The sequence below is a fragment of the Oncorhynchus mykiss genome, chromosome 19, assembly GCF_013265735.2.
Source record: "Oncorhynchus mykiss isolate Arlee chromosome 19, USDA_OmykA_1.1, whole genome shotgun sequence".
Classification (NCBI taxonomy): Eukaryota; Metazoa; Chordata; class Actinopteri; order Salmoniformes; family Salmonidae; genus Oncorhynchus; species Oncorhynchus mykiss.
In genome coordinates, this window is record NC_048583.1 from 15,102,781 (window position 1) to 15,116,637 (window position 13,857).

At 42.3% G+C, this 13,857-nt stretch overlaps 1 protein-coding gene across 6 annotated transcripts in view; it reads right to left on the reverse strand.

The window, feature by feature from the left end:
* The window catches only part of LOC110497402 (gastrula zinc finger protein xLCGF3.1), a 31,151-nt gene extending 22,141 nt beyond the window's left edge, over window positions 1–9,010 (reverse strand). Inside the window, exons 1-6 of one of the 6 annotated variants that reach the window (XR_005037583.1) lie at window positions 8,501–9,010; window positions 7,974–8,104; window positions 7,620–7,796; window positions 4,160–4,308; window positions 3,627–3,738; window positions 439–2,226 (exon numbers count right to left, since the gene is read on the reverse strand). Coding sequence is in view for 4 of the 6 variants with exons in the window: in XM_021573493.2 (XP_021429168.1) it covers window positions 6,693–7,796; window positions 7,974–8,104; window positions 8,501–8,783 (1,518 nt within the window). In the remaining 2 variants the exon portion in view is untranslated. Of the gene's footprint in view, window positions 1–438; window positions 2,227–3,626; window positions 3,739–4,159; window positions 4,309–6,088; window positions 7,797–7,973; window positions 8,105–8,500 lie in introns of those variants that run through there. The other 5 variants (XR_005037584.1, XM_036953798.1, XM_036953797.1 and 2 more) reach the window with 5 other exon arrangements.
* Window positions 9,011–13,857: the final 4,847 nt, after the last annotated feature.

A 13,857-nucleotide genomic window follows, 5' to 3' on the forward strand; every position in this document is an offset into this window, starting at 1 on the left:
ATCTTTCGCTCTCTGCTCTGATAGACATGAGCCTGCAACTTATCTTTCCAGCGTTGCACTTCATCATTTATTTCCTTATAGAATCATAGCTACGCGAAGGGTTCTGGAGGAACTGCAGCAGCCCTGATAAATTGAAACACATTTGCCTAAGTTATAGAATTACTGATGTTTGTTCAAAAATAACCGAAATCATTCTGAATAGCCTACTACACCATGACAATTACTATAATTTAGCAACAGAGGATCATTGGCTTCTTTTTTTAAATAGCCTAGCTTTGGATTGTACCCCAATAACAAGGGATAGCCTATAGTCGGGAACGCCCGGCAAATCCGTCAGTGAAAAATCAGCACGCAGACCAAACAGGCCCTAAGCAATATTTCAAATACAATCGAGGGAAAAACACAGGTTGGAAAGCAATGGCTCCTGCTGAAAAGAGAAGACTTTTCTGTATGCTACCAAAATATTTGATCAACTTCCAAATATTGTTTTACAAAAAGAGAGAGAGGCTTTTGGCATGAGCGCATCGACAATCACCAGCGAGCCTATATACACACCTAGACTATTGATGGATTCAAGACACGGTGGTTTTTTATTGATCTCAGATTCTCGGTTTGAACGTGAGAAAGTAACCTGCCATTTAGATAATTTGTGCAGAATTTTTAAAATGTAAAAAAAAAAAGATTCTGCCAAAGTCTCCAGTCATGTAAATGACCTAGAATTGCATGAGATGCGTTTATAAAAGGCCAACATTTTCTTGGACCCTAGTCTACTAAAAATGTTCCCCGTGTGTGCAACTTCTAAGTGCTTCTACTCTCCTGCTTTTTTCTCATGTATTCTGGTACCTTAGAACTCCCCAGGTCACCCCCCTCTCGGGCTCACTTTGTTCTGGTACCTCCCAATTTACAAAGTAAGCACTGAACACTATTCTACTATTGGGCTGTCTTATTTTGTTTTAATAATAACATTACATGGAAAAAAATAGTAGCACTGGAAAGTAACATCCTGAGTGATAAATTAGAGGCTTTGAATTACTTTGCCAGCAGCTACAGTAAGCTACACACCACTGTCTGAGTTGAGAGCGCTGCTGAGGTGCCCTTTACAGACCATTTCATCCCTTCCATCTGAACATTGACGTGTCATCAACAATCCTGCATGTCAGTTCAGTGCACACAGTTTAACAGAGAAAATACAATGTTTGGGAATATATTTCGTAGAACAGACATGCTGTATTAGGCTATGTCATCTCTAAACCAGAATCCATATGACTGAAATCCATGGCAGTGACTGAAAACTTTATGGAACTAACGTTATACATGGGCTTTTCTGCTGGTGTATCCTGAGGTATCTCCTCTCTGAGAACCCCTTCCCGCAGTGCGTTCAGATGAACGGCCTCTCTCCAGGTTCATCTTCAGCTGGTGGGAGAACCTGTTTTCACACTGTAGGATTTCTCCCCTGTGTGGACTGTCTGGTGCCTCTTCCGGTTGGAAAAGTGGGAGGAATTGGCCCTGCACAGATGGCAGCAGAATGATTTCTCCCCCGTGTGCATCCTCTGGTACATCTCCACCTGTTTGGTGAAACTGAAGGCTTTCTCACAGAATGAACATGGGAAGCGCTTCTCTTTGCCACCGGATCTACTGATAGCATTACTACTACTGTAATTTGTGTAACAAATTGGTGTTGAGGCACTGGCATTGTCTGAGGTCTGGTTTAACATTAGGAGAGTGTGAGGAGGACAAAGGCCAGTGAATGTCTGTATTGTCGCAGGGGCCATGTTCCAGTTGATGGATCCTTAAGGCGGCAGGCTGAAGGCAGCACCGTTTAGTGGGTTAACCTGAGGCGCCACCAGTCTCTCTGAATCACAACTATTAGGAGCAGGATGGAGCATCTTTAGCCAAGTCAGTATCTGTTCTCTCCCCCTGCATACGGACACCTCCCCGTCCCGCAGACCAAATCTACTCCTCGCCCTGGTACTCAGCCCGTCTTTTGTCATGGAGACTAAGTTCAGTTGTTGTTTTGTGTTCGACTGTTTCTGGTTGTGGTGTTGATACCCAGACCAGAGTTGAGGACGCTGTCTTATCCACTGACTCCCACTATGTCGCTTCTGGTCCTGGCATGCTCAGTGATGTCCTCCCCCAGGCCCTTGGCTGCACCCATCTGGGTCTGGGAATCCAAGATGGCCGCCCAGTCTCCTCTTTTAGCCTCCAGCCAACCACCATTAGAGAACTCTACATATACAGTTTTGAGTCAATGTTTGTTTTAGTATCTAAACAAGTTTTTTCAATTTCATTGTATGCCCATTAGTAATATAATAGTAATAACATGCCATTTAGCAGACACTTTTATCCAAAGTGACTTAGTCATTCGTGCATACATTTTATGTACGGGTGGTCCTGGGAATTGAACCCACAACCATGACTGTGCAAGTGCCATGCTCTACCAACTGAACCTTCAGAAAGTATTCATACCGCTTGACTTATTGTGTTATAGCCTGAATTCAAAATGTTTTAATATATTTATTTTCTCACCCATCTACACACAATACCTCATAATGAATGACAAAGTGAAAACTGTTTGCAATTATATTGAAAATGAAATGCAAAAATCAAATTTACACCCAAGCACCTTTGGTGGCGATTACAGCTTAGAGTCGCGCCCGGCCCGCCACAGGAGTCGCTGGTGCGCGATGAGACAAGGATATCCCTACCGGCCAAACCCTCCCTAACCAGGACGACGCTAGGCCAATTGTGCGTCCCTGGTTCCAGCTGTTTTACACTGATGGGAGGACTGGGGTACGGAGAAAACATGCATCCATCATGCCACGTGTCAACATTGCAGACTGGTGGTGGTGTGATGGTGTGTTTTCATGGCACACATTTAGGCACTTGATAAAAGTGGAGCAACGTTTGAATGCCACAGGATATCTGAACATCGTCGCCAATCAGGTGCATCCCTTCATGGCAGCAGTGTATCCATCTGTGAATACATTTTTTTCCAGCAGGATAATGTCCCATGCCACAAGGCTAGGATTGTCCAGGAATGGTTCCACAAACATGACAGTGAATTCAGCTTACTGCAGTGGCCTGCACAGTCACCAGTTCTCAATCCAAGTGAGGATCTGTGGGATGAGATGGAACGAGCTATTCAGAGTAGAGATCCACTACCAGCCAACTTGACACAACTGTGGGAAGCATTGGAGTCAACATGGGCCAGCATCCCTGTGGAACGCTTTTGACACCTTGTAAGTCCATGCCCTGACGAATTGAGGCTGTTCTGAGGGCAAAAGGGGGTGCAACTCAGTATTAGGAAGTTAAACTGTTTTGTACACTCAGTGTATATAGACAGGTGTGTTTCTTTTTAAATCATGTCCAAACAATTGAATTGGCCACAATTGAAGGAAATTGGATGCACCTGAGCTCAATTTGGAGTGTCATAGCAAATGGGTGTGAATACTTATGTAAATGAGATATTTCTGTATTTCACTTTAAATGAATGTGAAAAAATACTAAAAACATATTTTCACTTGATCATTATGGGGTATTGTGTGTAGATGTGGAATAAGTCAAGTGGTATGAATACTTTCTGAAGACACTGTATATTATGTTCTGTATATGTATTTATCCCTTACCTTGCTCCCCCATCTTTAGTCCACTCAGCAGGTCAATGCCCTCTGGTTCATCTTCTATCGTCTCCTCTTTGACCAGCAGCAGATCAATCTTCCCATCCTCCATGTCTACTGACTGTAAGAGATACAGAGTGAGAGGATGTTGGATCAAGACATCTGATATGAGCACCCTGCTATGGAGCATCTTCTGATTGGGCAATGAGGGATTGCTATGAGTATTATGCAAATGTATAGTTGTTTTGATAATATGCAAATGTGTTAGTTGATGTGATACTATGCAAACATGTTAGTTGATTTGATTACTTGACACTCTTTAATGGATTGATAATTCAAGGGCATGGTCCCACACTTAAGATAAACTGGGCCCATATCCACAAAGTGCTGATCGAGGATCAGTTCCCCACCTGTCTATAGTCTTATTCATTATGATCTAAAAGGCTACATCTATCCTAGATCAGCACTCCTACTTTGGAGAGACTTTGTGGATACGGGCTCTGAACGAATACCATTCAACCAATAGTTTACATTGGGCTCACCTCAGTGAGACTGTGCTGCTCAGCTGGTTCCTCTGTGGGTTCAGAAGGAGGTGTAGTCTGTCCTCCATGACCATGGTCCCCACAGGGTTCCCCAGACCCTCCTCACACCCCTCCTCCTTCACCCGCAGCACCTCTGGACCCTCCTCCACCTGGAAGAGACAGGTGATACAGATTACACGACATACACTCCCTCAGGTACATACACACACACAGATAAAACACACTTTCAACATGGAGTGTTTACCCATCTCCACTACGTTTGAGTCCTATACTGTAGTTACAGGATGACATAATTGTTGTTAAATCCATCATGGTGGACATAAATATGTTGGGAATAATAAGTCAGCTATGATAAGTCAGACAAACCTGACTAAACTATACAGTAGGTGTTTGTCAGTGTGTGTGAGCAGGTAGGCATATTTAGTGTATATTGGTTATAAAGCGCTGTCAGGATGCAGAATAGGGTGAGATCAGTTACTGTCTTACCTCAATTAGCCACGAAATCCCTAGTTTGAAAGCGACAAACAGTTTTCTGGAAGCTGTGCTGCGCCATTTTCCCTACATTTCTCCCCACGTGGACCAGCCCCCTAGCAATTCGAATTCCAGCCAATGACATTCACCCCCTCGACGTTTGAGTGATAGCTAGCAAGAATCACACACAGCAGAGCAAGAGAGAGAGCAATGACATGAATTGAACATACACTATATATACAAAAGTATGTGGACACATCTTCAAATTAGTGGATTTGGCTATTTCAGCCACACCCATTGCTGACAGGTGTATAAAATCAAGCACGCAGCCATGCAATCTCCATAAACAAACATTGGCAGTGGAATGGCGTTACTGAAGAGCTCAGTGACTTTTATTGTGGCACCATCATAGGATGCCACTTTTCCAACCAGTCAGTTCGTCAAATGTCTGCCCTGTTAGAGCTTCCCCTGTCAACTGTAAGTGCTGTTATTGTGAAATGGAAACGTCTAGGAGCAACAACGGCTCAGCCGAGAAGTTGTAGGCCACACAAGCTCACAGAACGGGAACGCCGAAGCACGTAAACATTGTCTGTACTCGGTTGCAAACACTCACTAATGAGTTCCAAACTGCCTCTGGAAGCAACATCAGCACAATAACTGTTTGTTGGGAGCTTCGTGAAATGGGTTCCCATGGCCGAGCAGCCACACACAGTGGTGTAAAGCTTGCCGCCATTAGACTCTGGAGCAGTGGAAATGCGTTCTCTGGAGTGATGAATCACGCTTCACCATCTGGCAGTCGAACGAACTAATCTGTGTTTTGGCGGATGCCAGGAGAACGCTACCTGCCCCAATGCATAGTGCCAACTGTAAAATTTGGTGGAGGAATACTGGCCTGGGGCTGTTGTTCATGGTTCGGGCTAGGCCCCTTAGTTCCGGTGAAGGGAAATCTTAATGCTACAGCATACAATAACATTCTAGACGCTTCCAAATTTGTGGCAACAGTTTGGGAAAGGCCCTTCCCTATTTCAGCATGACAAAGCGAGATCCATACAGAAATGGTTTGTTAAGATCGGTGTGGAAGAACTTGACTGGCCTGCACAGAGCCCTGACCTCAACCACATAGAACACCTTTGGGATGAATTGGAACACAGACTGCGAGCCAAGACTAATCACCCAACATCAGTGCCTGACTTCACTAATGCTTGCGGCTGAATGGAATTAAGTCCCCGCAGCAATGTTCCAACATGGAAAGCCTTCCCAGAAGAGTGGAGGCTGTTATAGTAGCAAAGACGGGACCAACTCCATATTAATGCCCATGATTTTGGAATGAGATGTTCGACGAACAGGTGTCCACGTAATTTAGGTGATGTGAGGTAGTACGCAATTTTCGGGGACCATTTTTGGCTCGTGGGCTACTTTCAGAAGAACTGGCTAAAAATAATAATGAAAGTCTTAGAATTAAAAGTCCCATTTTGTGTTTATTAAACAAACAAGTTCTAAATAATCCATATGAAAACCACACATACACGTCTCAACTAAAAATCTGCATGAACTTGATAAACTGCATACATTTTCTCATTAAAAGTGTCTTGGGGAAAAAATGAAGTAGTTGAATGGAAGTCATGAAATCTGCATTTTTGAACATCATACAGCCTACACCAGGACTCTCCAACCCTGTTCCTGGAGAGCTATCGTCCTGTAGGTTCACTCCAACCCTAATCTAGCACAACTGATTCTAATAATTAGCTGGTTGATAAGCTGACCCAGGCTCGATATAAGTAGGGTTGGAGCGAAAACCTACAAGAGACCCCTGGCCTACACAGTACAAACACAATATGTAACATACTTTTTAGGGTTATAAACTGTATGCCTTATATAATCACACAATGTCTGGATGCAATATTCTACCCAGAAATATTCAACACTGAAATGTGTTACTTTTGTTTTTCCAAACCCATCTATGGATATTTTCTGCTGACAACAATGAAAATTAATCTTTGTCTTTAATGAAGAGTTTGATCTAAACGTCAGAAGCTATCGAGTGGAATGGTTACTTTCTATACTATAGAGTAGAATGGTTTTTTTGCTGGTGTATCCTGAGGTAGCTCCTCTCTGAAAAACTCTTACTACAATGCGTACAAGCAAATGGCCTTTCTCCCGTGTGGACCTTCAGGTGCATCTTCAGCTGGTGCTGGCGGGAGAACCTTTTCTCACACTGGGGGCAGCTGTAGGGTTTCTCCCCTGTGTGGACCCTCTGGTGCCTCTTCAGGTTGCCAGCCTGGGCGAAGCTCATGTGACACTGGGTACAGCTGAAGGGTTTCACCCCTGTGTGGACCCTCTGGTGCCTCTTCAGGTCACCAGCCTGGGCGAAGCGCATGTGACACTGGGTACAACTGAAGGATTTCACCCCTGTGTGGACCCTCTGGTGGATCTCCACCTTCTGGGAGCAAGGGGAGTGGGTCGTGACATTTGGATTTGTCTCTAAGCTTTCCCTATAATCTAAGAAATCTCTACCTTGTGAGTGTCCTTCTCCTGAGGGAGTCTCGTCTACATTCCATGTCAGAGGAGTGTCGCCCTCCACTTTCACAGTCACCTCATCTACGACTATAACCTCCCCTTTCTTATCTAGGCACCCTTCAGAGTATACGCTACTACTGTACTGGTTCCAGTCCCTACTAGACAGATCAGTCTGTGTCTCTAAACCCAAGGGCATGTTGCCAGGGTCCATCTCTGTTGTGTAAGAACAAGACAGATCATCACTGCCAGTGTCTAACGTGTCGCCATCTCCACAAGAATGAACCATTCTCTGGCTCTGGTAAAATACTGGTAGGTATTCTGAGCCAGGAGCAGGAGGACAACCCAGTGGCCCCAGCCCCAGTCTCTCTGGGTCTGATCTGTGGTCAGATCCTGTGCGTAAGAGCCTGTGTGTTACAGTTAAAGTCTGTGTGTCTGTCGCTGACTTGAGGATGGCGTTCGGCGTTCCACTGACCTCCATGATGCTGTGTCGGGTCCTGACCTGCGGTGCGACAGAGGTGGTGAGGTCCTCCGTGGCTACAGGGAGCGCCACTCCTGCTGCTGTGCCAGTCTGGATGTCTCTGCTGTGTCTTGAGTTCTCCTCTCCTTCAGTCTTCTCCTGCTTGACCCCAGGTCCTGCAGCCTCTGCTGACTGACACAAAAAGAGAGAAGGTTATTACCGGTACAGTGGAATTGGATAACAATGTCGTAGGGCTCTCACATCCTGAGGATGTACATGTAAGCAAATTAATAGTTGAGGGAGCCTTTCTGAAATAAACGGGCAATGTTTGAGGAACTGTCATTTTCAATGTCACACTATGACACAAACCTCTATCACGATAACATGCTGGGTTGAGGATCCACTCCCCTCATCTATAGCTATGGGTTGGCCATCTCTACATGCGTTGTGTTCCGCTGGCTTCACAAAGCTCTTGTGGCCTCCAGTAAGATGTCCTTCACCTAAGAGAGAGTGATTGGTGAAAAAGGGGTGGTTAAGTTAGGTACTGTCAATGCTCAACACTATATTGAAGACTGTCTACAATTGGCAAGGATGTAAAGTAACACTTCTCATAAAGTCAAGATATACTATTGATGGATTGATTATGCATCACATTATTTTAATTGAGTATGATAATTGGAAACTCAGTAAATCAAGAATCTGGTTAGAATATGATATTGTCTTTGTGCAAGAATAATTTGTTCTTCATTGACCTACCTGGTAAAATAAAAGCGAGATAATCAAGGGAAGTATTGGATACTATCGAAAAATGTTACAAGACCCAATTCTAGGTAACACATCTGAACACATGCACTGAGGGGAAAGGGGCGATAACCCCTGCCATCTGCAAAATGTACCTCTTGCCATTCCTCTGTATCGGTCGAGGGACTTGTCACTACTGGGACGACTGGCGAGAACGCGCTCTCGCATTGTCCTCTCTGCGCGATCCCGTGCCACCTTAATTTCCAGTAGCTGCAGTTTTCTCCGCAATGACCTGTTTTCTTTCTGGCTTTGAGTTATTTCCAAACGAAACACTGCATAGTCGTCGTCTACGAGTTTACAGATCTCTGCAACGGCTGAATTCGCTAGCACCTCCATGATGGAGGCTAATTGGGTGTGAAAAACCATACAGTTAGCCATTGTTAACAGCTACTAGCTAGCGTTACCTAGATAACATCTATCCACCAAGTCCTATTTCCAACGCGAATCAAACATTACCTGGGGAAATTATTAATCATATTTTGAGTTCCAGGGTGTTAATACAGGTCTAAATAACAACAGTAAAAACGCTAACGTGGAAATTGTTCTTGGTTACTGTTCTCTTCCGTTTACACTAAAGAGAAAGGATCTTATTGGTTAGCGTAATAGCTGAAAGGGTGTGGTTAAAGTGAAACGTACGCTCGCTGTTCTTTGAAGTACTGTACTGGTTATTACCTAATGGCGTCTTTCTGCAAGCACACATTCAGCCATGTTGGTCAAAGCCCAAGGTGAAAGTGTAAGAGTTTTGGATAAACGCGAAAAAAAACATCATGTTCGTGGTAAACACAGGTTTGGGAGATCTTATACGTCTTCTATGAGATATTCTTCATCAGCCAACGTAACTTTTTGTGAATTCTGAAGCATTTGAGACGTTAAAACATTTATGTAATCAATGCACGCACATAAAGACTTCATAATTCATAAAGGTCATATTAACTGACTGATATGATCTCAGGGGTCGTTCCATGTCATTTCAGCAAGCCATTTTAGGCTGTCCTGAAATCGTTTCTGTAGTTAGAAACATTATTTTGATGAAATATCATTTGAAATTAAAGCAATTGATGGCACCCAAATTGGCCATTTTAATTTATAGGACTCATATAATATTCAATAAACATAGTACCTAACATCCAATTTGAACCAAACTTTTTTGTAACTCTAACAACGTTTCCCTTCACAGTTGTATGCGAGTAAAATCCTACCATATAAAAAAAATCACAACAGCTGTGATGGAAACAGGAAGTTTCGGTACAATTTTATAATTACCGACAGATCATTTGTTCGTTTAACATGGTATATTTTTGTGTCATTAACATTAATTATACTAGGAAATGCGGTGGAAACAACTTTATGCGCAAATATTAATATAATAACTATCTTAACGAAGTAAATTTGGAGTCACGCGATGATATGGTGTGTGGTCTTCCCACTACGACTCGGGAAACCATGCAGTTTATTAAACTACAGATTAAATAAATTATACTGAACTTCACAGGGTGGTGAAAATACACAGTAAATTTGAATAACAAATACAAATATTCTGGCTCTTATCCATAATAATCTCATCATGTAGACTCACTAGCCTACTCGCACTGTACGTAAATCGGAGACACTCCAATTAGTATGAAACGTTACGTTTCTTATGGTATGTATTCATGTGTGGATTTCCATCACCCATTTCGTATGATATGTTATGAATGACATGTTATGAATTTGCAAAAACGTACACTACCGGTCAAGAGTTTTAAAACACATTAATTCAAGGGTTTTTCTTTATTTGTACTATTTTCTACATTGTAGAATAACAGTGAAGACATCAAAACTATGAAATAACACATATGGACTCATGTAGTAACCAAAAAAGTGTTAATCAAATCAAAATAGATTTTATATTTGATATTCTTCAAATAGCCACCCTTTGCCTTGATGACAGCTTTGCACACTTTTGGCATTCTCTCAACCAGCTTCATGAGGTAGTCACCTGGAATGCATTTCAAGTAACAGGTGTGTTTAATTAAAAGTTCATTTGTGGAATTTCTTTCCTTCTTAATTGCGTTTGAGCCAATCAGTTGTGTTGTGACAAGGTAGGGGGATATACAGAAGATAGCCCTATTTGGTAAAATACATATTATGGCAAGAACAGCTCAAATAAGCAAAGAGAAATGACAGTCTATCATTACTTTAAGACATGAAGGTCAGTCAATACGGACAATTTCAAGAACTTTGAAAGTTTCTTCAAGTGCAGTCACAAAAACCATCAAGCGCTATGATGAAACTGGCTCTCATGAGGACCGCCACAGGAATGGAAGACCCAGAGTTACCTCTGCTGCAGAGGATAGGTTCTTTAGAGTTACCAGCCTCAGACATTGCAGCCCAAATAAATGCTTCACAGAGTTCAAGTAACCGACACATCTCAACATCAACTGTTCAGAGGAGACTGTGTGAATCAGGCCTTCATGGTCGAATTGCTGCAAAGAAACCACTACTAAAGGACACCAATAATAAGAAGAGACTTGCTTGGGCCAAGAAACACAAGCAATGGACATTAGACTGGTGGAAATTTGTCATTTGGTATGGAGTCATAATGTAAGATTTTTTGGTTCCAACTGCCGTGTCTATGTGAGATGCAGTGTGGGTGAACGGATGTTCTCCGCATGTGTATTTCCCACCGTAAAGCATGGAGGAGGAGGTGTTATGGTGTGGGGGTGCTTTGCTGGTGACAGTGTCTGTGATTTATTTAGAATTCAAGGCACACTTAATCAGCATGGCTACCACAGCATTCTGCAGTGATATGCCATCCCATCTGGTTTGGGCTTGGTGGGACTATCATTTTTTTTTCAACAGGACAATGACCCAAAACACACCTCCAATCTGTGTAAGGGCTATTTGACCAAGAAGGAGAATAATGGAGTGCTGCATCAGATGACCTGGCCTCCACAATCCCCCAACCTCAACCAAATTGAGATGGTTTGGGATGAGTCGGATCGCAGAGTGAAGGAAAAGCAGTCAACAAGTGCTCAGCATATGTGGGAACTCCTTCAAGACTATTGGAAAAGCATTCCAGGTGAAGCTGGTTGAGAGAATGCCAAGAGTGTGCAAAGCTGTCATCAAGGCAAAGGGTAGCTACTTTGAAGAATCTCAAATATAAAATATGTTTTGATTTGTTTAACACTTTTTTGTTTACTACATGATTCCATATGTGTTATATAATAGTTTTAATGTCTTCACTATTATTCTACAATGTAGAAAATACTAAAAATAAAGAAAAACCCTTCAATGAGTAGGTGTTCTAAAACTTTTGACCAGTAGTGTACATGTTACGAATTTCCTAAACGTACAATATGTTACGAATTTGCAAAATGTATGATACGCTCTGTTACAAATTTTGGCTAGCTGTATTACGTTAGGTAATGTTAGCTAGGCGAGGGGTTAGGGTTACGTTTATGAGTTAGGTTAAAAGGTTAGGGAAAGGGTTTGCTAACATGCTAAGTAGTTGAAAAGTAGCTAAAAAATATTAAATAGTTGAAAAGTTGCTAATTAGCTAAAATGCTAAAGTTGTCTGTGATAATATTCGAATTCACAACCTTTGGGTTGCTAGACGTTCTGGTTATATGCCCACCCATTGTCTTAAGTAACCATCTGTCGTATGTAACCATACCAAACGTAACATATCATACTAAATGGAGTGTCTCGGATTTACTTACAGAATAATACAAAATGCTCTTGAGACCAGGTATACATTATCAGTTCTCTATGTCTTAGAAGTAGTATGGAGTTACGGCATGGAGTATTGTTTCTTCATCCTATGTAATGTATTACTGAATTTGTTGATGTTTTTCTCCCCCTCTTCTGAGAAATTAATCAATAACCACGTTTCCATCCAACCATTTCATGCAGATTAAGTACCTGACGCATGAAAAAGGAAACGACAGGGCTGATGGGAACATGAAATGCTGATACAATTTTATTAATGCTGACAGACAATTTATTTGTTCAACATGGTGGGATCTTTTTGTGTCAGGTAAATAAATGGGAGAAATGGCGGTGGAAACGCCTTTATGCGCAAATATTGATATAATAATATATCGAAGTAAACTTGGAGTCATGCGATATGTTGTGTTGTTCTCACAATTACTTGAGTAAAAGTCTTCATCAACATCACCTCAGTAAGGTAAATATTCAACAGTCTTTGTTCTATACTAGGTTTACTGTCTCTGTAAAAACAGGTATTTGTTTAGGCCTGTTTCAAATGACAAGCTAACAAAGTGTTAATAAGGGGTATGTGGTTAATTACCCAAAGACACTTCACATGTACAGTGGGGCAAAAAAGTATTTAGTCAGCCACCAATTGTGCAAGTTCTCCCACTTAAAAAGATGAGAGAGGCCTGTAATTTTCATCATAGGTACATTTCAACTATGACAGACAAAATGAGAAAAAAAACCAGAAAATCACATTGTATGATTTTTAATGAATTTATTTGCAAATTATGGTGGAAAATAAGTATTTGGTCACCTACAAACAAGCAAGATTTCTGGCTCTCACAGACCTGTAACTTCTTCTTTAAGAGGCTCCTCTGTCCTCCACTCATTACCTGTATTAATGGCACCTGTTCGAACTTGCTATCAGTATAAAAGACACCTGTCCACAACCTCAAACAGTCACACTGTTTTTCTGCAAAGGGACCAGGACGACTGATCCGTGTAAAGGAAAGAATGAATGGGGCCATGTATCGTGAGATTTTGAGTGAAAACCTCCTTCCATCAGCAAGGGCATTGAAGATGAAACGTGGCTGGGTCTTTCAGCATGGCCCAAACACACCGCCCGGGCAACGGAGGAGTGGCTTCGTAAGAAGCATTTCAAGGTACTGGAGTGGCCTAGCCAGACTCCAGATCTCAACCCCATAGAAAATCTTTGGAGGGAGTTGACAGTCCGTGTTGCCCAGCAACAGCCCCAAAACATCACTGCTCTAGAGGAGAGCTGCATGGAGGAATGGGCCAAAATACCAGCAGCAGTGTGTGAAAACTTTGTGAAGAAAATCGCATTGTAGGATTTTTAATGAATATTCAGGATTTTTTTTCTCATTTTGTCTGTCATAGTTGAAGTGTACCTATGATGAAAATTACAAGCCTCTCATCTTTTTAAGTGGGAGAACTTGCACAATTGGTGGCTGACTAAATACTTTTTTGCCCCACTGTACATCTGAAGCCACACTGCTACAATTTATCCCCATTGTGGACTCTCCTATGTCTGATAAGGTTACTCAGGAAGGAGAAGCTCTTGTAACATAGTTTGCACTTGAAGGAACTCTCCTTGGTGTGAACGGTCTGGTGCTTATTTGCAGTACACCTCAGTAAAGTGCTTAACAAACGAGGGGTAGGCGCACAGCTTGTCGGCGTCCATCCTAATGCGCGACCTCCCACGTTGTGACCCAATGACACCAGAGGGAGAAGCAGG